The following is a 24,085-nucleotide window of genomic DNA, read 5'->3' on the forward strand; positions in this document are numbered from 1 at the left end:
AATTTGCATTCTAGCCCACATCATTTCTCCCATCTGACACTCTTATATAAAATGATCCTTCCAGACGTCCCCGATACGACAAGCATAGTCGTCACTGCTGTACATCAGCAGCCACTGTAACAAGGAGGTCTTCATAAATCCTTCTTACTGATTAGTTATTTAAATTACTGCCAACCAGCATTTCAGTTTCCCTAAAACAACAGAAATAAAACCAACAGGGTCAGATTATACTGTGGGCTGGTGTTGACTGTGGGCTGCTTGTGCACCACTAGCTAGAAATCTGATGCATAATCTCCACAGACTCTCCCGTTTCTGTCCTTCTGCTCCAGTGGGTTCCCCCGGGCAAATCATACCCACAATGCACTGCTTTCATGTCAGCGCATTCAGGCACTGTGAAATAATGTTGTCTTTCTCTGCCCTTTTACTTCATCTCTCATTTTATCTCTACAGCCCCAAAAGATTTCCCTTCCTCTTCTTCTGGTCATTATTTATCTGCTCTGTCCAGATATTATGCGATTTTGCTGTTGGCATTATTCGCCCTCATATGCTGACAAGTGAGACAGAAAATCATTTGAAGATGTTGTTTTAAACGTCAGGCAGGGGTTGTGGTAGGTTCCGGTCTCTTGTGAATACTGTGAGGAAAATGTGGAGGTGATTCACAGTCCACACACTGTATTTTCAACAAAAGCAACAACAACACTGCTTATACTGTTGCAGTAATTAATACGGTTCCAAATAAGGAGAATAAGTACAAGTAAAGGTAGAATTTAAAGAAGCACATCAAGTAAACTGAAAAATAGCACTGACGATGAAACAGGCAGCCTTTTATTTCCCCACATATTCTATCTGAAAATTTTAGGAGCTTTAAAAAATATATCTTGTAAGAAAAGTGTTAATCAGTGCTATCAGTCATAATATCATTGATAGCACTTATTATTATTATTATTATTAATAATAATAATAATAACAATAAAAGCAGCGATGAACGGGCCCTCGCACGTGCAATTTCCACCAATAAAGGTCAAGGACTCAAAACCAAGTCCGATGACGCCACCCACGACTCTCTATATCAAACCAATCAAAAGTTATGGCAAAAAATAGGAACTATCAAATATCGACCAACCAGAAGAAGGGGCGGGGCTAATTTGCACCAATTATAATCAAGGACTCAAAACCATGTCCGATGACACCACCCACGAGTCTTTATGTCAAACCATTCGAAAAGTTATTGCAGAAAATAGGAACTATCACATATCAACCAATCTAGAAGAAGGGGCTGGGCTAATTTGCACCAATGAAGGTGAAGGAGTCAAAACCGAGTCCGATGACACCACCCACGACTCTCTATATCAGAGGTTACTAACTGGCGGACCGCGGTCCGGGTCCGGACCCAGACGCCGTCCTGCACGGACCCAGACCTGTAATCAATAAATTACCGAGGTATTCTATATTTTGACGGGGCACTTCTATTTTAACCAGCGCAGCTTTACTATTCTTTACGGCATTTGTTTAGCAGACCTTACAGACCAATAGCATACGAGTTAAGCCATCCCACATGATGCTGCTCAGCCAATCAAATCCGTGTATGCGCGCCCAATGGCTGATTTATGGTTCCACGTTTCACCAACGCAGAGCCTACGGTGCGCGTCGCCGCGTACCCTACGGCGTAGGCTCTGCGTCGATTTAACGCGGAACCATAATTCAGGCTTAAGGTGGACATAATTGAGGCCACCATGAGAAATTAAGGGGGAAGGGGGGCGCATGGCGGGACACATGGGGCGGACGAGGAAACTCGGGCTCGCTACCGAGAAGAAGACGCGGCTCCCGGGGGAGCTGCGCCACGGAGGCGGTCCGGAAGGCCTGAGGAACCATCCGACCGAGCTCGGACGGCGGGCTCCGCCGTTTACCACTCAAGTCTGAACTGAAGTCACAGAAAATAAGCTGACCATCTTAAAACACCCTGACCATGTTTGGGTCCACATACAGCTGTGAGGCAGTTTTCTCCACAATGAACATAATTAAAACTAAATATTGTTCCAGGCTCACCAATGAGCACCTTCACATGCATATGAGAACCTGACACCATCCAGCCCAGATTTAAAGTCCTGGCAGGAGAAGTTAGAGCTCAGTTCTCTCACTGAGCGACAGAAAGTGGGGGCATAATATCATAAGAGGGGAAGAAAGAAAAACTGCAAAACTGTTAAATTGTTAAGATGTGTTTATATTCATTTATTATAAAAATGAAGAAAAAACAAAAACAAAGAAAAGGGGAAATTCAAACTGCTGGTAGAGAAACAAAATAAGATAGTATTTGAAATATAAAATAAAATCTATTTTATTTTTTATTGCAGTCCTTCTTTAACCTAATAAGAGAAAAAAAATGTGTAATTCAAGTTGCACATGTTAAAGCAGCACAATCTAACTTTTCCACCTTAAAGGGGACATATTATGGTATTTAATGTATATTTTAAACAGGCCTTGAATGTCTTAAAAACAATTTAAAGCTTGTTTTTTCTACATAAATCAGAAAGTCCGACGACACCACCCATGGACCAATCAGATGAAGGGGGGGCGCGCTTTTTAGCGTCTATCGTCGCCACGGTAACGCTTTTGACTGAGAAAAGTAATGCGCATCGTCGCAGGATGGAGACGCACATTTTGATGTATAACACACCTGGGTGCACATTACGGTTCGGGCGAAAAAGCGGCCAAAGTAATGCCATAAATTGCGCCAAAATTACACAAATAATTCAAAATGGCCGACTTCCTGTTCGGTTTCGGCCATGGCACCAAGAGACTTTTCTTTAAGTTGCGACTTGATACAGGTGTGTACCGATTTTCGTGCATGTACGTCAAACCGTATTGTGGGGCTTGAGGCACAAAGTTTTCCGGGGGGTGCTGCTGAGCCATTTTGCCACGCCCATTAATGCAAATCATTAAATATCAAATTTTTCGCCAGGCCTGGCTTGCGTGCAAAATTTGGTGACTTTTGGGGCACGTTTAGGGGGGCAAAAAGGCCCTCATTTCATTAAGAAAAATAAAAAAAAAAGGATAAGGAAAAAATTCCTACAGATACAATAGGGCCTTCGCACTGTCAGTGCTCGGGCCCTAAAAATACATGTTTACGTTTAGGTACAAGTTCCTTCCATGATGTGTACAGTGCAAACAGAGCACCAAATACACAAGGAAACTAAAAGAAAAAAGCAGTACATGCAGCAAAATTTTTTGCAACTGTACCAGTGTGAGGTTTAAGATATTATAGTGTCCGTCAATGCAGAGTAAGTGTGTGTGTGTGTGTGTGTGTGTGTGTGTGTGTGTGTGTGTGTGTGTGTGTGTGTGTGTGTGTGTGTGTGTGTGTGTGTGTGTGTGTGTGCCGCTTGGGTTCCCACTTACCCGCAGCTATGGGGGATTTCCTCTCATCCAGAAGCTGAATGGCAGTACTGGCCAACACAACGCTTTTGTTTTCTGATCCTAAATCACACACATAAAGGAAGAGAAACCCCCCAACAAAGAGACACATACAGGTCGAGTCAGCATCTCACATCATAAATCTCTACATGACTCTATGGTACTTCTAACCTGATCACTGGTTGTTTGAAGAGAAACACCTATCATTAGTAGCACAGAGTACTTTTTCATTGCTACAGCAAAACCACCACAATCCTCAGAGGAAAAGTGCATCAGAGGCAAGTCCGACAAGTAAATAAAAGGCTTTCAGATCTCTTGTATTAGCTGACACTAATGGAAAGCCTGAGGCTGAGGACAGATGAGAACATATTCTTCCTTTCAAGGACAAACCATTTCTCAGAGAAACAGTTAAACTGAATGTGTGCGAGGTGCATGTGTATTTGTGTGTCATTTGGCGCATGTGTGTTTGTGTGTGTGTGTGTGTGTGTGTGCAGTGCATGTGGGTGTTTTGGGCAATTCACTATGGAAAGAGGTGAACCTCTTCCTAACATATCTTATTTCAACCCAAAGCAATCAGTCCTATCCACAAGCACTCAGCTCAGCATGAATAAAAGAGGAAGGGGAGGCACAGACGCACGACCAGAGAAAATGACCAAATAAGGATGGAAGAGGAAAGGGCAGAGAGAAAATAGAAAACAATTTTCAATAGAATATAATTTAATCGGTCTTTGCAACTGCATGTAACCACAAATGATGTAAAAGTCCTGACTAGTTCCTGAAGATCTGCCATTGGAACAAAATCATCACCAAAAACTGACCTGTGTTGAAGGGCAGAGAGTAAACGAAGGTGCCAGGAACTTGTTCTGCTGCCCTCTTGTACCAGAGGGGAAAGTGATCAGCGTTGAACACCCCTTCTTTGTCTTCAGCTGTCAGGAAGTCTCTTGAGGTGCATATGATGCAAATGATGGAGACACAAAATAGGACATTGGAATTGAAAGACAACTGTCACAGTGTTGTACATTTTTCAGCTGAGTATGAAAGCTCTGTGGTTACTCACTGGTTTGTGAGTTCATCAGGCACCACAAACAGATTAATTCTGGATAGACCTGTCCTGGTGCCCAGGTAGGCTATCTCCACACCTTTGTCTGAGTTCCTGTAGGTGTTACAAATTCATAAAGTAACCTGCCTTATTTGGGTTTATGCAACAATTAATACAACTATTATCTCATTTTGTTCAGCAGAAATTCTGATGAGTGGCTGACATACTCAGATTTATTGAGAACGAGGCTGGTCCAGTAGGCTTCTAATGGCGCAGTCACTACAGCATCAAAGAGCACTTCCTGTATCAGCTCCTTGTCACCTGACAAGGCAAAGACAAAAAAAAAAACAGAAAAAAATTCACACATGAATAATGTTCATGAACTTACCAGCGACCACCAGCTTACACCAGAACAAGAAGAAGGGCCACAATGTAAGAATACACGACTAACATTGTAAGTGTGGTTCTTGTCCACCGAGGTAAATCTTGATTGCTTCCATTTGGGACAGGTAGCGGTGCTCTGGGTGCTCGTCTATGTTACAGTATGTCCTGCAGCACAACAAGAGTATGGCACGTTAGTTACACAGTTGTAGTTGGTTCCTGATACGTAGCCTTTCATACTGATTTCTTAGCTGATAAATCTGCTTAAAATTGGAATCACTGCTTTATCCGTAGTAATACAACCAGTTTGCTCTTAGCTGCATTTGGACTGCAAAGCATTTGCACTGAATAAAATGTTGAGTCGAACAAAGAGGCTCTGTTTTCCTTTACTTACAAGCATTAGTTTGAAAAGCGTTTACTGTAATCCTTAAAGATGTTTCCTCCTAACCCAGGTAACCACAAATCACCAAGTGACACAAACCATAAAGTCAAACTCTTACAAATCGGAAGGCTGGTGTAAAGTTGCAAAGCTGTGTCTTAATCACCTCTACAATTATATAATGTATATTTTGGATATTTTCAACAGTCGATTTCATTAAATGAAGTGAAGTGGATAACAAAAGCATTGTTACTGAGCCCTCACCATTCATCTGCCAGCTCTACATCAGGATGCTCCAAGTCATGAAGTCCTGTAACAGAAAAATAACTATGTGTCTTGAAAATAAACAAGCAAAAGCGCTGAACATGAACTCATAATAATAGGGGGCAGGGGTCTTTATTTCAAATGAACACTCTTAAGAAAACATCAGGGGTGAAAAATGTGTTTTTTGAATGGATGTGACAGGACTGATTAGATCAGGAAGAGCCAAGTCATGCTCAGAGGCCTCTGCATGATGGACATGTTTAGAGAAATGCACAGACAGACACACAGACACATAAACCACCACATGAATATTAACATGCATGAGAGTCGACGTGTAAAAAAGACAAATGCAAACAGACAAATGCAGACAGGGGTGGAAGAACTTCATCAAGACAAGGACACACAACATTGCTTACCCACAAAAAAAAGAAAAAAAATATTTCTATATATATATTATATATAAAAACTTCCTGCCAGGCTGAGGCTATTAAATTCATTATTATTGTATTTTCTAGTGATTGTGTATACGAAGCAGCCTGTGAGTGCGGTTAAGCAGAAAAAGGTTTAATACAAGTGTAATAATTTCAGTGTTGGAGAGTAACTGGTGTGCTTTTCTGTGGTGCACGTTTATGCTAAACTTTAGAATACCCGATGATATTATAAAGACTTTATATACCACATATATTATTAGGTTTATAAACCATAATATATGGTTACTGATTCAACTTTCCAAAAGAAGTTAAAATACGTAAAGATTCATGACAACCTTCATCCCACATCAGAACCTCCTAAATTTATATTTTAAACCACAATCTACATTACTCTTATAATTTTGTAATAATATGAAACCTAAAAAGGTACATCAGTATTATTACTTGCAAGAAATGTAATATTAGTAATGTAGTTTGCGTTGCTTCCCCTATTTCTGGGAAGGAAAAGAAAAAGAAATACACCTTGCGGATACTAGAGATCCAGTTCACTAATACTTTGCTTTTGAAATAAACAGCAGACGTTACACACAAGTTTGGAGGTTATCGTAGCGTCTACAGCCTCAGTTAAATAAATAAACCTTGGATTAGTCATGGAAGCCAGCACTGAAATTCTGCAGCCTGTTCATAGCCAATTGAGAACCGTGTCCTATTTGTGAATGTTTTTGTCTCTGTAAACAAAAGTAGAAACATTATATACCTATTCCACTACTTTACACTAGTTCATTAACAAATTATAGAAAATAGATAGAAAATAATAGCAATTTAAAAATACATTGTTAATGAGAAAGATGAGATAACAAGGAGACAAAGAAAAACAGAGATGCTGTGGAAAACAGCAAAATGTTTCAATGATAAAAGGGGAAAAGCAGGATGGATTTCCTACCTTCCTCCACAGTGACATTCCCTCTAAAGTAAAATTTCCCGTGGCCTCTGGACAGAGCAACTCCAAGACTAAAGAACAAAAAAAGAAAATGAAAGATTTCCCCCCAAAAATACAGCTAATCTTGAACACCAATTTATAAAAATGTATTTGTGCTTCCCACCTGAAAGGAGTTCCTTTGATGTCTGTGTAGTAGTAATCATTGTGCAAAACAAGCACACGTTTCTGAAATAAAAGAGTAATACACTATCAGACACACACGTATGGCTGTTTGACAACAGACTTCTGATGTGATTCTCAAGGATCTACCGCCATCTAGTGGTACAACAAGTGAATGTTTGCAGTAGGTCGCGAGGAAGCTGCAGATGGATATGCATTTCTGCACTGCATGCAATAAGATGTGCGTGTGTATATTTAAGTGGGTCCCTGGGTGTCCTTTTATAGTTACATGTTGAATGCTTAACATTTAGGCCAATGCATAAAGCTCTTTAAGCTTTAAAAATGCAAAGTACCTCCACACATTTAACACCTGAACGCCACTCTCTCCCTCAGACAGGCGAGTACTAATAGAGAATCACAAGGCGACTGGTTGCCCCTGTTTTCAGCAACATGTGCTTGGTGGAGATAAGAGGCTCACACACGGTGACACACACAATCGCATGCAGCGCAAACCAAATCAGAAACAAAATCCCCAAGTCAATCCTGTACATCACTGTGCCAAGATTAACATTCAGCACATTGGCAGCGTAGATTCTCCCTGCTGGGTGTTTTCTATCATACACCTTTTGGGAGCAAACGACAACAGCTATACACGCACACATATACATTATATATACATATATATATATATATATATATATACATATACATACACATACATACATACATACATATACATACATACATACATATATATAAATAAACAAATAAATAAATAAATACATATACATAAATATATTTTGGATTTCTTACCCCCTTGTCCACACTCTTGGTCACCTCCATGGTAAAGGTCCCCGTCTTCCTGTTGACCATGGCGTTTCTCAGCTAGAAACATAAACCAGACACACGTGGTATTCTAAATTAGCGTGATCGTAGCGATAAGGTGGTGAGGCTTTATGTAGATTTACCAGGGTCTCACCGTGTCATCCTGATCCTCCCATTCCACCTCAGACAGATCCACACTGCTATAGTTTGGCTTCCTACGCTTCTTGCCATCTCCGTACTGGACCCATGTAAAAGCAGATCCATGCACAAACAAATACTGAAGAACTGAGCACTATTTACAGTACACTCCAACTCTTTAACTGTACTGTTGATAGTTCAACTAGGTATCCATTTTAGTGCATAAACTGTCAAACAGTAATGAAAATAATCACATTTTCACAGACCTCACGGTGATGTTATTTCAAGAGTGAGTTGTTCTACAGCAAGTGCCCAAGATTTTTTTTTCTGTCTTTTGACACAGTTTACACACATTGCCAAATGTGTTGCTACCTTTCCTTTAAAGAAAGAAAAACCCAACAGTGGTTACTGATATGACATGAAACTGACAAAAGAAATACAAAATAATGATTTACTGAAAACTGACTTGGTTTAGAATAATTTAAAGAAAAAAAAGAAAAAAATTTAACTGGCTTCCCTAAGAAAAGATTGCAAATGCTTTGACCATAGTGACATAAAAGTGTGCCCTGTAATTAGCATCACACGTGTTTTGAGTCTTGCAGTTTGTCAGCAGTTTGGCATAATGGTGATTAACACACTGAACATGAACCAAAGACAGGAAAGGAGAGAGTTGTCTTAGGAGATCAGAACGAAAAGAATACATTTTAATACATTATGTAAACGTAAAGGCTATGAGACCATCTCAAAGCATCCTGATGTTCTTGTGACTACTTTTGCGGTTTAGGGTTCATGGGCCAACCTTCCTGGTAAGTGTTACGTAGATTGCACCATCCATCGAGCTTCGAATCAAAGTGGATTTAATGGTAGATGACCGAAGAAGATGCATTTTTGAGGGGTGGGCAAAATATTGATATGGCAAAATATTGCGATACTTTGCCGGCCGATTCGATATTCCAAATTGGAATGTCGTTTTTTTTATTTTAAAATAATAAATCATGTTTCAGATGGGTTGTATATCCAGTACGACTTTATTGTATACATGGGCTTAAATAATATTGTTAATGTTAATTTCATATTGTGCAAATATGTTGTAACTTTAGCTTGTATGGTTACAATAAAACGGCATAGATAATTTGAATTACATTGTTTTGACTCAGTTTATCACATGGATTATCACTATAATCTGATGTACGTTTAAATCGGATTTTAGGATGAATAATACCATATATCGTAAGTATTGTGCTGTGTATCATATCATGAGCTCCCCTACATTGTTGAGAGCAAATCACAAAAAAAGTTATAAAAAAAACAACAACAAAAAAACAGACTGGCCTTTGTTAAAATGCCAATCGACAAATCACGAAGCTACTGAAAGAATGTCCTTTGGACAGAGGAGACAAAACTGGACCTTTTTATCAAGTACGTTAGATCTTTGTTCACAGAGGCAAAAATGAAGCATTCAAGAAAAAAACAGTACTGTAACGAATGTTAGGGTTCAGTAGGAGGTTCCGTTCTGTTCTGGAGCTGCTTTGGTACAGGAGGTCTTGAATCTCTACAGTGAACAATGGAATATTGAGACTATCAAGGCATTCTGGAGCAAAATGTGCTGCAGACTCTCAGAAAGCCTAGTGTCAGATCACAGGACATGGCTCCTCCATCAGAATGATGACGCCAAACACACATCTAATAACACCAAAGAACGACTGAGAACAGAACACTGGACTAATCTAAAGTGGTCTTTCAATAGTCCTGATCTAAATCATATTTAACATGAAAAATTGTCCAAAATACCTGTCTAGAGGTGGAGAAGAATCACTCAGTACGTACACATGCAGCGATTCAACATGGTTGCAGATCTGATCAGATAATGACATGCAGAAGATTGGATCAACTTGTCTGATTACACATGCTGTTCTGAGATCAGACTGAATCAGATTGAATAAGCCATTGTGACCAGAGCATGGCTGACTCCGTGACGCTAGGTGGCGCTGTACCCGAGGTAACCATGGTAACCATTTCAACAAAGAGCCACTTCCGGTTGACCTCCGCTTAACAACAAGGAAAGGAAAAAGTGCATTCTAACTGCTTTCCTATTAATAATCTGTCTAAAACAGCCTTTCTCAACCTTTTTTCAGTCATGACACCTTTCAAAAGTGAATAAAATCTCACGACACCCCAGAGTAAAATATAATTAAAAACTGCACTGCATCACTCTGACTGTAAATGCATAAGTCCCGTTTATTTTGTAGCAATAACTTGAACACGTTAACTGCACCAGAGTAGAAGTCATCGTTCACTGTTGTGATTGGTTGCCACGCTGATGGACAGAAACTATGGTGACTTTTAAAAGAAAAGACTACCTAAAGAGACTTTTCCAGCCGGCTTCACGCCGGCCGTTCAAAGTGAAGCCTGATTTATGGTTCCGCGTTAAATCGACGCAGAGCTTACGCCGTAACGTACGCGGCGAAGCGCACCGTACGTGTGCGTCGCCGCATAACCTACGGCGTAATCTCTGCGTTGGTTAACGCAGAACCATAAATCAGCCTTAAGGCTGCGAGCGGCGTGTGAGCGACGGATGACTGAGGGAGAAGAGTTTCTCCAGGAGTGGAAGCAGCGCCGGGCAAATTATGCCACAGTTTGCAGATGGATTGTTGATGCTTGGGCTAACGTGTCTGCTGGGATTATTTTGCAAGCTTTTGCAAAAGCGTGCATTTCGAGGCACCGCGCGGCACGGAACGTGACTCTGACAGCGAGGAATTCGGCCTGGCACAGCTGACTTAGCGGAGCTCTTTAATGCAGAAACAGAGGATGAGACTTAATGGGTTTGATTAATGTAAAAACTGAAATAAAGTAGCCTACAATCAAACAAAGTTTTGCTCCCGCTGTATTTTTAAATACGCACACTCCTGTGCTTGTGTGTGTGTGTTCTTGTGTGTGTGCCGTTTCGGTCGGTGCGCCGTGTGTGTTTTAAATACAGAAATGACACAAGACTGAGGGTGTGTCTTTCCACACGGCGCCCGTATTGTCGCGAAAATACAGTATTTATATATGAAATGTCAGAATAGGAAATATTTTGACGACACCCCTGAAGCAGTCACACGACACCCCAGGGTGCTACTACTGAGCAGCGTTGCGTCGTCTCCTTTCACTTCCGGGTGAATCCCCTCCCCCGGGGGAAAACCCCACCCGGGGGAAAATCTCAAGCATGCGCAGACTGTAATATCTATGTCCCCGTACAGATGGCATTAACAAGGCGGTTGCGACTGGCTTATCTAGGTGTTCCAAGCGGGTTGATGAATCCGGTTTGATCAGATTGACTTGACTGGCTTAAGGTGTTCACATGCAGTTTAAAAGTCAGTACGATGTGTGCAAATGATCTCCAACCAGCTTGAATCGCTGCATGTGCACGTACTGACTGAGAGTTACACAAATTACCTGATTTCAATGATTGTCTCAAAAGGTTGTGCAACAAAACATCAACCATCAATTTTACCAAGCCCAGTTTAATTATCTTTTTTTTAAAAGATCCCGTCGAACCACAATTCAAAATCAATGTCTGATTTTTATTAGTCAATTTTCAGAAGAATCTGTACTTTTGTCAATTGAGTCGATTTTCTTTTCTTTAAATGTGATATAACATTCCTAGGGAACCTAATTTGTGAATTTTTGGAGCATCTGTTAAGTATCCACAGCATGAAAACTAATTAAAACACATTAACAGAATGAGCATAATCTTCAAGAACCCTATATTTGACATTATATTATATATTATTCGTCTTTTTGGCTGCCTTTGGAGGGTGACACATGAAAATGCACAACAGCTGGACTGCTGGAATGAATTATTCATTTCATTCTCTGTCAATCACCCTGAGGACTTGCGTTTAACAAACATTTTGACAACATTCAGTTTTGGTACCGATTCATCTTAAACCAATACATTTCTGTTTTTATTAACTTAATGTGCTCAAATAAAACCCTTGAATCAAAAAATAAAAGTTGGGAAGGCATGGGAAATGCAAATAGAAAAAAGCTTCTTCCATTTACATTTATTCATGTACACTCACCGGCCACTTTATTAGGTACACCTTGCTAGTACCGGGTTGGACCCCCTTTTGCCTTCAGAACTGCCTTAATCCTTCGTGGCATAGATTCAACAAGGTAGTGGAAACATTTCTCAGAGAGTTTGGTCCATATTGACATGATAGCCTCACGCAGTTGCTGCAGATTTGTCAGTTGCACATCCATGATGCAAATCTCCTGTTCCACCTCATCCCAAAGGTGCTCTATTGGATTGAGATCTGGTGACTGTGGAGGCCGTTTGAGTAGTGAAGTCATTGTCATGTTCAAGAAACCAGTCCGAGATGATTCGTGCTTTATGACATGGTATATCCTGCTGGAAGTATCCATCAGAAGATGGTACACTGTGGTCATAAAGGGATGGACTGGTCAGCAACGACACTCAGTTAAGCTGTGGTGTTGACTCGATGCTCAATTGGTACTAATGGGCCTAAAGTGTGCCAGGAAAATATCCCCCACACCATTACACCACCACCACCATCAGCCTGAACTGTTGATCCAAGGCAGGATGGATTCATGGTTTCATGTTGTTGACACCAAATTCTGACCCTACCATCCGAATGTAGCAGCAGAAATCGAGACTCATCAGACGGGGCAACAGTTTTTCCAATTTTCTGTTGTCCAGTTTTGGTGACTGTGTGAATTGTAGCTTCAGTTTCCTGTTCTAATCTGACAGGAGTGGCACCCGGTGTGGTCTTCTGCTGCTGTAGCCCATCCGCCTCAAGGTGCGACGTGTTGTGCGTTTTGAGATGCTCTTCTGAATACGTTGGTTGTAACTAGTGGTTATTTGAGTTACTGTTGCCTTTCTATCAGCTCCAACCAGTCTGGCCATTCTCCTCTGACCTCTAGCATCAACAAGGAATTTGCGCCCACAGAATTGCCGCTAACTGGATATTTTCTCTTTTGGGGACCATTCTCTGTAAACCCTAGAGGTGGTTGTGTGTGAGAATCTCAGTAGATCAGCAGTTTCTGAGATACTGAGACCAGCCTATTTGGCACCAACAACCATTGCCACGTTCAAAGTCACTTAAAGCACCTTTCTTCCCTATTCTGATGCTGGTTTGAACTGCAGCAGATCTTGACCACAACTACAGGCCTAAATACATTAAGTTGCTGCCATGTGATTGGCTGATTAGAAATTTGCATTAACGAGCAGTTGGACAGGTGTACCTAATAAAGTGAATGTATCTTTGTTACTCTATTTGCCTTTATTTCATTGCAGATGATATGTTTTGTTTGGATAACTTCATTTTTGTATTTCTTGCTACAACACATTCCAAGAAAAGTTGGTCGGAGGAGCTTTACAGCGGGTAATAAGCTAATTTAACTGTCATCCAACAACAAAAACAACCACAACAAAAATGGATACTTCTTTTCCAGCTCCTCTCTGTCTTGGCCATGCCTCTGCTAATTTGATTCTTCTGAACAGGCGAGGTTGGTTGCACCTGTGAAATATTCTGTATTTGTACTGCATGATATTACATTCTTTATTGGGATTTTTCTAATTATTATTATTCTTTTCAATTATTTTTTGCTGATGTTTTTGTCCTGTTTTTTTGCGATGGGCTTTTTGGACCCTGTTGATTATTTAAAATAAAACATTTGATTAGACAGTGGTCACTGCTCAGTACTTTCCTATTTGAAGAAGGTTTGATATGTCGAAATAAGGCTCATTTCAATTTTGGACTTTTCCTTTTCATTTAGACCACTTTTTGAGCCTATTTTGCCTGAGGTAATGATGTTCCCTAATAACTACTGACACCTTAATATAAGTGAATAATTACACAGGCCCCAGTCTCCCTCATGACACAATCACTTTTTTCCCTGATTAAATCCAACAAGGCTTATATGTTGTTCGGAGTTGAAAAATGTGCACAGACAAGGTCAGAATCCTCACTTGTCCAATAATTATGCAATCAGTGTATGTTCCCATCAATGACACTAAAGATATGCCTTCTTTTTCTTTACTTTTAAAATTGAATTTAAATCACAACTTTTTGTCTTGCAGAAGTAACAGCTATAATGAACGCTTAATTAATAAAACTACTTACAAAAAATAAAGCAGCCTAGCAAAGGAACCAGCAGAATCCACCAGCCAAGATGGCTCCTCCCACAGGTGGATGTGGTCCATTACGGGAGGAGACCTCCCTGGGCCTGAGTCTTTTACATTTGAATTGCTTCTCAGTAAAAAAAAAAAAAATCTGTTTTTCAGTCCAGATAAATGTTTTGGAGACCATAAGTATAAATGTAAAGTCTTTCAAACAAGTACACAAAAGTGGTTCCAGAGAGAACGTTTAGTCTTGATGCACTATTATCGCCATGCCGTACACATACCATGCATTAGTGATGTTCATTTACTGATCATCTAAGTACCCTGCTCATCACTTTGGTTCACCCACCAACGCCGTTTGACGTGAACATAGCAGAAAGGTGACACAAGCCAGAGCATCGTGCTTATTAATTAAAGTTAATGTCTTTGTGCATGTGGACCTACTATATGTGTGAATGTCTCTTTCCATTCATCTGTCAGTGAGGACAGCATCCCACCCCTCATTAGTTGTTAAACACTGCTCATTAACATCTTTAATTAGACCGAACATCTTTCTGTCTGCCTCACTGTCTGCTCTCTCATCTCCTCAGCTGCTCTTTTCCCATAACTCTGCACTGCACTTTGTCACCCTGCAACTTCTTTTTTTATGTTTTGCAGGTTACTCTTCAGCATCTCTCTGATTCCACACTTGCTTCCCTTACTCCCTTGTGGGAAAGTGGGTTAGTACAATAGAGTTAATCACAGGCATTCAGGAGGTGCATCACTGTCTATTCACAGAGCAGCAGAGGGGTGGGATACGCACTCCTCATCTGCATACTGTCAAGTAACCAAGACACCCACGCGACGCAGTACAATCCCCCCGACAGAAAAAACAACACACATTTTTCTTTGACAAACTTATATTCAGTCTCTTTAAATGGGAAAACAAAACCAGCGATGAACTTGCGATGAAAAACGATTTATTTGAACTTTATTCTCTGCATCATAGAAGGGTTTAGCTAAATTGAATAAGATTAATAACAAAATGCTGGAGGTAACACTCACGAGGGGCCGTAGATCCGGGTGGGTGAGGATGTAGCCGTTGTTGGTGATTGCAAAGGCGTAGCCATGAATGCCAAGCTAGGGGGATAAGCCGAAATATTGATACACCATAAAAAAAGAAGAAGAAGAATGAACCGTAACACAACTGGGACTAATTGTGAATTGGGCTAATCAACCTCTGTGTAATCTTCAGCAGTCAAAATGAGACTTTTGTGATTAAACCCAACAAGTGGATTCATTCATCCACAGTCTGGACAAATGTCTCCTTTTAAATTTTAAAATCTGACACCGAACCAAGCTTCACATCTGCAAAAGCTGTGATTAGTGTGCATGTGGCTTTGACATGCAGTCACTGCACTGTAGAGGTGAACGTGTATACTGCAGTAGCAAAGCAAACTTAAATCCCGTCACTTGCTTAAATCCAGCATCTGCTATTAAGAAAAAAAAAAAAAAAAAACAGAAAACACAGTCGTTGCTGCTGACAAGCCTGGTTAGGATTAAATAAAGTATAAATCTGTGGAGCATTAGCTCAAATGTCTTGGAGATATATGTCACTTTATTTGCAAGAAGGGATTTTAAATAAAGCTACCTTGTATTTAGGAATAGTTTTGAGCAGCTCGGACACGGGCACATCAGTCCCAACCACCCCGAGAAGGATCCCGTGGTTTCTCTGGAAGCACAGATGACACAGATATTATTCCGTTTTACTTGAAAGGTTTCTTAGATAAAAAAGTCTCTCAAAGAAAACAACAATCTTATGATATAAATATTTCAGTCTCTGGTAGCAATACTCAACTGTATGCCAGTTTACAGATCCCTGTCAAACTCTGTGTCAAAACGCAATCAACTATTATTTCACATTTTGTCTGGTTTCTCAAACCCCTTAATAATAATAATAATAATAATAATAATAATAATAATAATAATTTATTATTATATATTTTATTATTATATTATTATTATTATAAATTAGATTATTATTATTATTATTATTATTATTATTATTATTATTTGTGTGCCCGAGTGATCCTAGGAGCTATGTTGTGTGGGGCATCACGGCCCTGGTAGGGTCTCCCAGGGCAAACAGGTCCTAGGTGACGGGCCAGACTAAGAGCGGTTCACAAAGCCAATCATGAGGAGGAATAGATCAAGGACCGCTACGTCGCCCAGATCGGCGTCACCGGGGCCCCTCCCTGGAGCCAGGCCTGGCGTTGGGGCTCGCAGGCGAGCGCCTGGTGGCCGGGTCTATGCCCGTGGGACCCGGCCGGGCTCAGCCCGAAACGGTGACGTGGGCCCGCCTTCCTGTAGGCCCACCACCCGCAGGAAGGTCCGTGATAGGCTGGTTCCATGTGGACTGGGCAGTAGTCGGGGTGCCTCGACGACCCAATCCCTGGACCAAAACCCTCTCAGTAGGGACATGGAATGTCACCTCGCTGGGGGGGGGGGGGGGCCGGAGCTTGTGCATCAGGTTGAGAGATACCGGCTAGAGATAGTCGGGCTCACCTCCACACATAGCTTGGGCTCTGGAACCCAGCTCCTTGAAAGGGGCTGGACCCTCCACTACTCTGGAGTTGCCCAAGGTGAGAGGCGGCGGGCTGGTGTGGGCTTGTTTATAACCCCTCAGCTCAGTCGCCATGTGTTGGAGTTCACCCCGGTGAACGAGAGGGTCGCATCCCTGCGTCTTCGGGTCGGGAAAAGGTCTCTCACTGTTGTTTGTGCCTACGGGCCGAACAGCAGTGCGGAGTACCCGGCCTTCTTGGGGTCCCTGGGAGGAGTACTGGATAGTGCTCCAACTGGGGACTCCATTGTTCTACTGGGGGACTTCAACGCTCACGTGGACAATGACAGTGATACCTGGAGAGGCGTGATTGGGAGGAACGGCCTCCCCGATCTGAACCCGAGCGGTGCTTTGTTGTTGGAATTCTGTGCTAGTCACAGTTTGTCCATAACGAACACCATGTTCAGGCATAAGGGTGTCCATCAGTGCACGTGGCACCAGGACACCCTAGGCCGGAGGTCAATGATCGACTTTGTTGTCGTTTCATCTGACCTTCGGCCGCATGTCTTGGACACTCGGGTGAAGAGAGGGGCTGAGCTGTCAACTGATCACCACCTGGTGGTGAGTTGGATGCGCTGGCGGAGGAGGAGGTTGGACAGACCGGGCAGACCCAAATGGATTGTGAGGGTCTGTTGGGAACGTCTGGCTGAGCCCTCTGTCAGGGACATCTTCAACTCCCACCTCCGAGAGAACTTCTCTCAGATCCTGGGGGAGGCGGAGGACATTGAGTCCGAGTGGACCATGTTCTCTGCCTCCATTGTCAACGCGGCGGCTCGAAGTTGTGGATGCAAGGTCTCCGGTGCCTGTCGTGGCGGCAATCCTAGAACCCGGTGGTGGACACCGGAAGTACAGGATGCTGTCAGACTGAAGGAGTCCGACAGGGCTATGTTGGCCTGTGGGACTCCTGACGCAGTAGATAGGTACCGGCAGGCCAAGAGAGCCACGGCTCGGGCAGTCCTGGAGGCAAAAATTTGGGTCTGGGAGTTCCAGGAGGCCATGGAGGAAGACTTTCGGTCGGCCTCGAGGAAATTCTGACGGACCGTTTGGCGCCTCAGAAGAGGGAAGCAGTACTCTGCCGGCACCGTTTATGGTGTGGGTGGGGAGGTGTTGACCTCGACTGGGGACATTGTCGGACGGTGGAAGGAATACTTTGAGGATCTCCTCAACCCGACTGACATGCCTTCCACTGAGGAAGCAGAGAGTGGGGACTCTGGGGCGTGTTCATCCATCACCCAAGCCGAGGTCACTGAGGTAGTTCGTAAGCTCCTCAGGGGCAGGGCACCGGGGGTGGATGAGATTCGCCCTGAGTACCTCAAGTCTCTGGATGTCGTAGGGCTGTCTTGGTTGACACGCCTCTGCGACATTGCATGGAGGAAGGGGACAGTACCGCTGGGGTGGCAAACCGGGGTGGTGGTCCCTCTTTTTAAAAAGGGGGACCGGAGAATGTGTTCCAACTATAGGGGGATCACACGTCTCAGCCTCCCCGGGAAAGTCTATGCCAGGGTACTGGAGAGGAGAATACGGCCGATAGTTGAACCTCGGATTCAGGAGTTAAAATGCGGTTTTCGTCCTGGCCGTGGAACACTGGACCAGCTCTACACCCTCCGCAGGGTGCTCGAGGGTTCATGGGAGTTTGCCCAACCAGTCTAATAATAATAATAATAATAACAACCCATAACTCTTAATACTTTACTTTGGGATTTTACTGAAAAGAAAAGTGTAACAGGGACGGTCAAGCCTGCAGCACTTACGGTCTCATTTTTGGTGCTGAACACTGGCATCGCCACTGTGGTCATCAGAACTGGATCTTGACCATCCTCTAACTGAGCAAGGGTTGTGTAGCAAGTGATCGGGCATGAAAACAGAGAGAAGGAAAAGAAGATGCTAATTATTGAACATTACTAGTGTAATAACACATGAGATGTAACCACATAGCACACTGAACGGCATCATGCGTAATATATGAAACATCCTGCAAAGTCACATCAAGTAAGGGAATTTATTTGCATAAAATCTTCCTCTAAAACAGTGACGTTGATGGAATTTCTTTGGCGGAGCTAGCTGTATTATCTTCTCGAGGGACCTGCAAAACTTCCATGACATGTTTTATTCATGTTTATTATTTGCCTTAAAATGTGTTCAATCAGCGCCAGCCTTTGATCTCTTGCAGAATAAGCCTTTCCGAGGGCAGTGCCTCTAGTCTGGATCACAGTATCTTTCTTCTCAAAAGACTGCTAGAATAATCATGATGTTTATGTTTCGAGCAACTGTCTGTATCTGATGACGATATCATTAAAAGATGAAAGCTTGACGGCTTTATGAAAAGACTAGAGGAAAGATTTATGCTTGACAAGACATGGTCTGATGCTGCCCAGTCAAAAATGTCCAAACTGTCTAAACATCAGTCAGTCATGTAGTTTATGTTTGCATCACGATAATTAATTACCACATTGAGGACAAAATGAATCCCAGAGAAACTTTTTTTTTTTCAAGTTAGATAAGGAAGCAAACACATGAAGCATGGTCTGCTACAGTAATTAGCTGAAGGCTATTGTGTTACTCAGAATATCCACCAGTCAATATCAGGCAGTTTTTGGGACTAACCTTCCTTTTAAATTCCTTTTGTTAACCCTACTTTCTCAATTTCTCACTTCCCATTACAGTAAGTGTAAACCGGCAACGACAGGACATCCATATCTATTCTGTCTCCATCAGAGACCGGAAAAAGGGGATCAGTGACTTCAGTTCAGACACCTGGCAACAGAAATCCACACACCGGGAGAACAATCCCATCTACGTAAAAAGTAACTAACAACGGACGGACTGGCTGCTGTAGAATGTGATCGATTAAAGGACGGGAAAAATGAACAGAGCATCATCTAAAAATACCTAAACTCTCAAATATCAAGTCTATTTCCAAACTCACGGTTCATTCGATCACACTAAATATCACCGGTCTCCTGAGTAATCCTTTCCATGTAAACTCCTGCACGTTAACATTAATCTTGGCTTTGGTGAAAATCAGACCTTTCTTAGCCATTTGGCAAATGCCATGCTCCAGTCATGCAGATGTAAATTGAGTCTTGGAGAAAGGCCACAAGTAACATATCTTGGTTTCAAAACCACGTCACAGCAATAAAGAAGCCTCACAAATCTCGGCCGGGAAGGAAAACACTTTAAAAGTCTGCTGACCCTGGTAAGGACAGAGAGACGTCCTTCAATCTTGAATTAGTATCTTTCAAAACATTCATGCCCCTAATTTCTTGGGGAGTGCTCGATATCTGGAATTTGACTTTTAAAAACTAACCGACAACCTCTCATGCAAGGTCAGAGCTCAATATGTTTGGGGCAATCTTCGTCATCTTTGCTGTCCTGTATTTATCTAAAGTCAGTCAGACAAGACAAATGTACACAAATGAGCCATAGACGTTCTTTCCCCTGCTGCAGGTCACAGAATGAAAATAATACCAAAAGCTGTTCATTTACTTGATATCCAACTGACAAAAAAAATACATTTCTACTCCTCAGAGGTCTCAGATACACATTTCTACACTGGATTTCATAGAATAACTAATAATTTAGGTTGCTGTGACAAATTGTGTGCTGATACTGTAGATGAGGTGACCCTCGTTGCCTTGGAGACAGGGTTTTGTGGTGCCTCTTTATGCGAGTACTGGAGCCAAAGCTCCCCCACCAGGCTCCTGTGAGAGAACTAAAAACAGACCCCATGGGGAACACAGATTCAGAGAGCATTTTTGCTGCACAGGTGTTTCGGGGATTATGTATGAAAGCTCTCAATTACCTCAATCAATATTAACACGTTTGCTTTGAAACTGTGGAGTTTATAATCATTCATCATGATGTTTTCAACGGCTCACTCCTTCAATTCATCATCAAGAGATAATCAACTGCTCGCAGCTTTCCCATTTGTCTCTCTTCATGTTTAATCAAGTATCAATCACATACTTTGAACTTCTGTGCTCGCAACCTCAGCTTTCTTTACATTTTTTCCAATGTTCCGATGATATATTCATGTTTTATTTCTCCTTTTCTTTAACTGGCTCCTTCTACAATGTCCCTAAAATGCAACCCCCAGAACACACACACACACACAGACACACACACACACGCACGCACGCGCGCGGGCGCACGCGTTTCTGTCACCCCACCCCTGAGCTCTGCTGTCAGATCATTTGGCTGAGTAGGAAACAAAGCCAAATGAGCCAGAGAGTGATGGATGAAGCTGGTGAGCCCAACAATTGAGAGAAGCGCGGGTGGGGGGGGGGTATTCTGTATATGTGTGTGTGTGTGTGTGTGTGTGTGTGTGTGTGTGTGTGTGTGTGTGTGTGTGTGTGTGTGTGTGTGTGTGTGTGTGTGTGTGTGTGTGTGTGTGTGTGTGTGTGTGTGTGTGGTACTAGTGGTGGGGGACAGAAGAGTGGAGACAAGCCAATGAGGAGAGAAAAAAAACTGGACAGAGACAAAAGAAAAATAAAAGAAAGGGGAGATAATAAAACGGGGGAGAAAAGACAGATTACTGGGTTGCAGTAAGAGGGATGTGGTGAGCAGGGATCAGATAGTATGACCCTGCATCTGGAAAGATGATACACATCAGTCCCGGGAACACAAATCTCGAACGGTTACCAATTTCGCAAGTTAAAGCCATCCTCATTTCTTATCTGATACAATGACCGAATGGATGCATTTTTTTTTCTCCCTGTCATTGTGTCATTGTGAACTTCCTTTTTCTTGGTTTTGTCTGTTAGCGTGTTCACAGTAACCAGGCTGGAGTAGAGCCGAGTAACTCATCAATCACACTTTCGTCCTATGGCACTTTCAATGCATTAATATACTGTACATAACTTAAAATAAAAAAATAAAAATAAATAAATAAAAATATGCCTAAATTTCAATTAAAATGGAAAAGCTCAGCAATTAGTAAAATAACTTGAAATAAATAGGTATGTAAAATTAAATCAGAGACGTCACTCAAAATATTCCAACAAAACTGCAATAAATGGCCAAAATATATTCAAGAATCACAGCAAACAAGCAGCGAAGATCCTTTGCTTTTCAAAATGATAGTGTAAGAAAACATATTTTTGTTGTCTGTTAAGCCGTTTTGGTGTCATTCAGTACAAGTCTATGGCAGTAACTAACAGGGTTGTACCAAACACGCGCCCTGCCAGCCATCTAATGTGACTGCTCTGGGGGGGGCAGCTGTTGGGGCACTTGCTGTGCCGTCATCATTGTTATGATTATAAAGCTGCTTATCTCTACCCACATACGATTCATAAATCACTGCGAAATACAAACGCAGAAAATGATAAAAGGCATCAGAACAGATCATCCAGCCAGTCTTTATGAACTATTGGATTTTCATCCAGAAGATGACAAAAGAGCTTATATTGGCGAGTTACACCAAAACAAATGACACAGGCAATCTGGCTTTCACACCAAAACCACACAGACCAAAGAGCAGAGTATACACACCACCAGCCGAGAGATGCTGGCAAAGCACAGCTAACATTGTACAGGTTTGCGTGCAGACGTGCTTTTATGTTTAACCAGACATGCGGAAGAGAGCGATCCACTGAGCTGACAATAACCACGATGTTGGTCGAATTCCTGCCTCAAGACACATGACATAAACACAAAATAATGCCATGAGTTGGTGTGGTATGCTCCACCCAAATAAAGTCTTTATTTCACAGACATCAGAAACCAAAACATACATGCAAATGAAATGCACGGGAACACAGAGCAGGCCCCAACAAGGTACAATGCAGTGATGCCCTCAAACCAAATTGTTTTTTTGTCTCTGTCTTTTTTTTTCTTTTTCTTTTTTTTAACTTTTACCTTTTGCGCTTGGGGGAGCTGAAGAGAACAGATTAAAGAGGAGAGGAGGAGGAGGAGGAGGAGAGAGAGGGTCAATACATTAAGGGATAAGTGTCAGAAAGCCTTTCAGAGTCATTTTCACGGAATGGAGTGGCAGTGGGTGCATAAAATCCACTAATGTCAACTTTGATTGCAACTTAAAAACAGTGACTGTGTCAATAAAGAAGAGCTTACTGACCAGGACTGCTGCCGGAAATAAATGTGAGCGTTATTAATGCTATGCCCGAATCAATGACACGAGATAACTAAAACGAAAAGGACAATATAATAGCGGAAACGTGAATAAAAGAAAAACATAGGGCATTGTGAAGAGGATTCCAAAAAAGGACTGAGAAAAAGTAATTTGCACATAGTATTGATGATTTGTGGAGATTCCTGTGAGAAGGCAGTTATCTCTCTCTTTACTTGCCTCTTTAATCTTTGCAATTCTCACTCAGAACAAAAGTACTTGAGCAAAATGTGCAATCATGCAAGCATCAATATTCCAATATGCTGCATGTAAATTATGGCTTCCGGGGTAATATAATTGGTGATTACCAGTTTGGCTGTTGAAAAGATGAAGTCTGTGTCAGAAAACTATAAAACAGGAATAAGGCAGGAAGAGGATTTGTACAAAGAGAAATATTGTAAGGAAAGATCATTTTTGGAATGGCGTGAATGTTATATGCAATACTAAAGTCCCAAACATGCACAGGGGACTCGTGCACTTAATGCATCCATTTGCAATGCACAAATACACTTCTACATGTTGGCGCTCATATATACAAAATTAAAATGCTGCTTGTGTTTTATGCCTAATCTGGGTTATGTAATTCATCCATCATAAAAACACTTTTACTTCAACACAAGCATAAGCAAAGTGCATTGTGGATTAAATGTAAATGCTCTCAATCAATAGCAGCATATTCCAGGACCATGACATCTTCAGCCTAGTGGGTGCGCAACATCAACAGGGACTGCATGAACTTGAGTGCGGCACCATGCAACGACAGCCAACTCACAGTGTTATCGATGTACGCCTCGGTCCATACTGTGTCATGCTCGCGGTCGATCACTTTGGGGCGACTCAGCACGTGGAGATACTCCATTACGTTCTCCTGAACATCTGCCAATGTAGAAATCTGAGTGAAGTAGCCTGCCAGACAGAGAGACACGGAGAACAGTGTTGAAGAAACTGTGAACACTTGGGTGTGAAGTACTGTTGGGAAGCCTAGAATAGATGGCATATGGCCATCTTCATGTTGTTGGGGGGGGGGGGGGGGGGGGGTTTAAGAGTAAGACGTGGACAAAAGTGGACTTGCTAAGTTGTAAAAAAAAAAAAAGAAGCAAGCTGTGCACAATGCATGCATTCTATGAAAAAAAACATTTAAAGTGTATTAAAATATTAAACGTTGATGCCAGATTTGTTCAAATCTCTTGAGGGTTCAGCATCGGCACAAATGCTTTGTCATCATGAGAGGCTTGTCGTCACATCTCAACAGTATACTGTATATTTGGAGC

The 24,085-nt window shown here is 42.0% G+C and overlaps 1 protein-coding gene across 1 annotated transcript in view; it reads right to left on the reverse strand.

Annotated features, from left to right (window-relative positions):
* The window catches only part of cacna2d3a (calcium channel, voltage-dependent, alpha 2/delta subunit 3a), a 185,340-nt gene that overhangs the window by 29,183 nt on the left and 132,072 nt on the right, over window positions 1–24,085 (reverse strand). Inside the window, exons 13-26 of the mRNA XM_061736038.1 lie at window positions 23,587–23,720; window positions 18,442–18,513; window positions 15,722–15,802; window positions 15,136–15,210; window positions 7,981–8,064; window positions 7,815–7,886; window positions 7,006–7,067; window positions 6,846–6,913; window positions 5,472–5,517; window positions 4,899–4,996; window positions 4,675–4,768; window positions 4,466–4,561; window positions 4,227–4,348; window positions 3,394–3,471 (exon numbers count right to left, since the gene is read on the reverse strand). Coding sequence (XP_061592022.1) covers window positions 3,394–3,471; window positions 4,227–4,348; window positions 4,466–4,561; window positions 4,675–4,768; window positions 4,899–4,996; window positions 5,472–5,517; window positions 6,846–6,913; window positions 7,006–7,067; window positions 7,815–7,886; window positions 7,981–8,064; window positions 15,136–15,210; window positions 15,722–15,802; window positions 18,442–18,513; window positions 23,587–23,720 — 1,182 coding nt within the window. The remainder of the gene's footprint in view (window positions 1–3,393; window positions 3,472–4,226; window positions 4,349–4,465; window positions 4,562–4,674; window positions 4,769–4,898; window positions 4,997–5,471; window positions 5,518–6,845; window positions 6,914–7,005; window positions 7,068–7,814; window positions 7,887–7,980; window positions 8,065–15,135; window positions 15,211–15,721; window positions 15,803–18,441; window positions 18,514–23,586; window positions 23,721–24,085) is intronic.

The sequence above is a fragment of the Cololabis saira genome, chromosome 12 (genome assembly GCF_033807715.1).
Source record: "Cololabis saira isolate AMF1-May2022 chromosome 12, fColSai1.1, whole genome shotgun sequence".
In the NCBI taxonomy this organism is placed as follows: domain Eukaryota; kingdom Metazoa; phylum Chordata; class Actinopteri; order Beloniformes; family Belonidae; genus Cololabis; species Cololabis saira.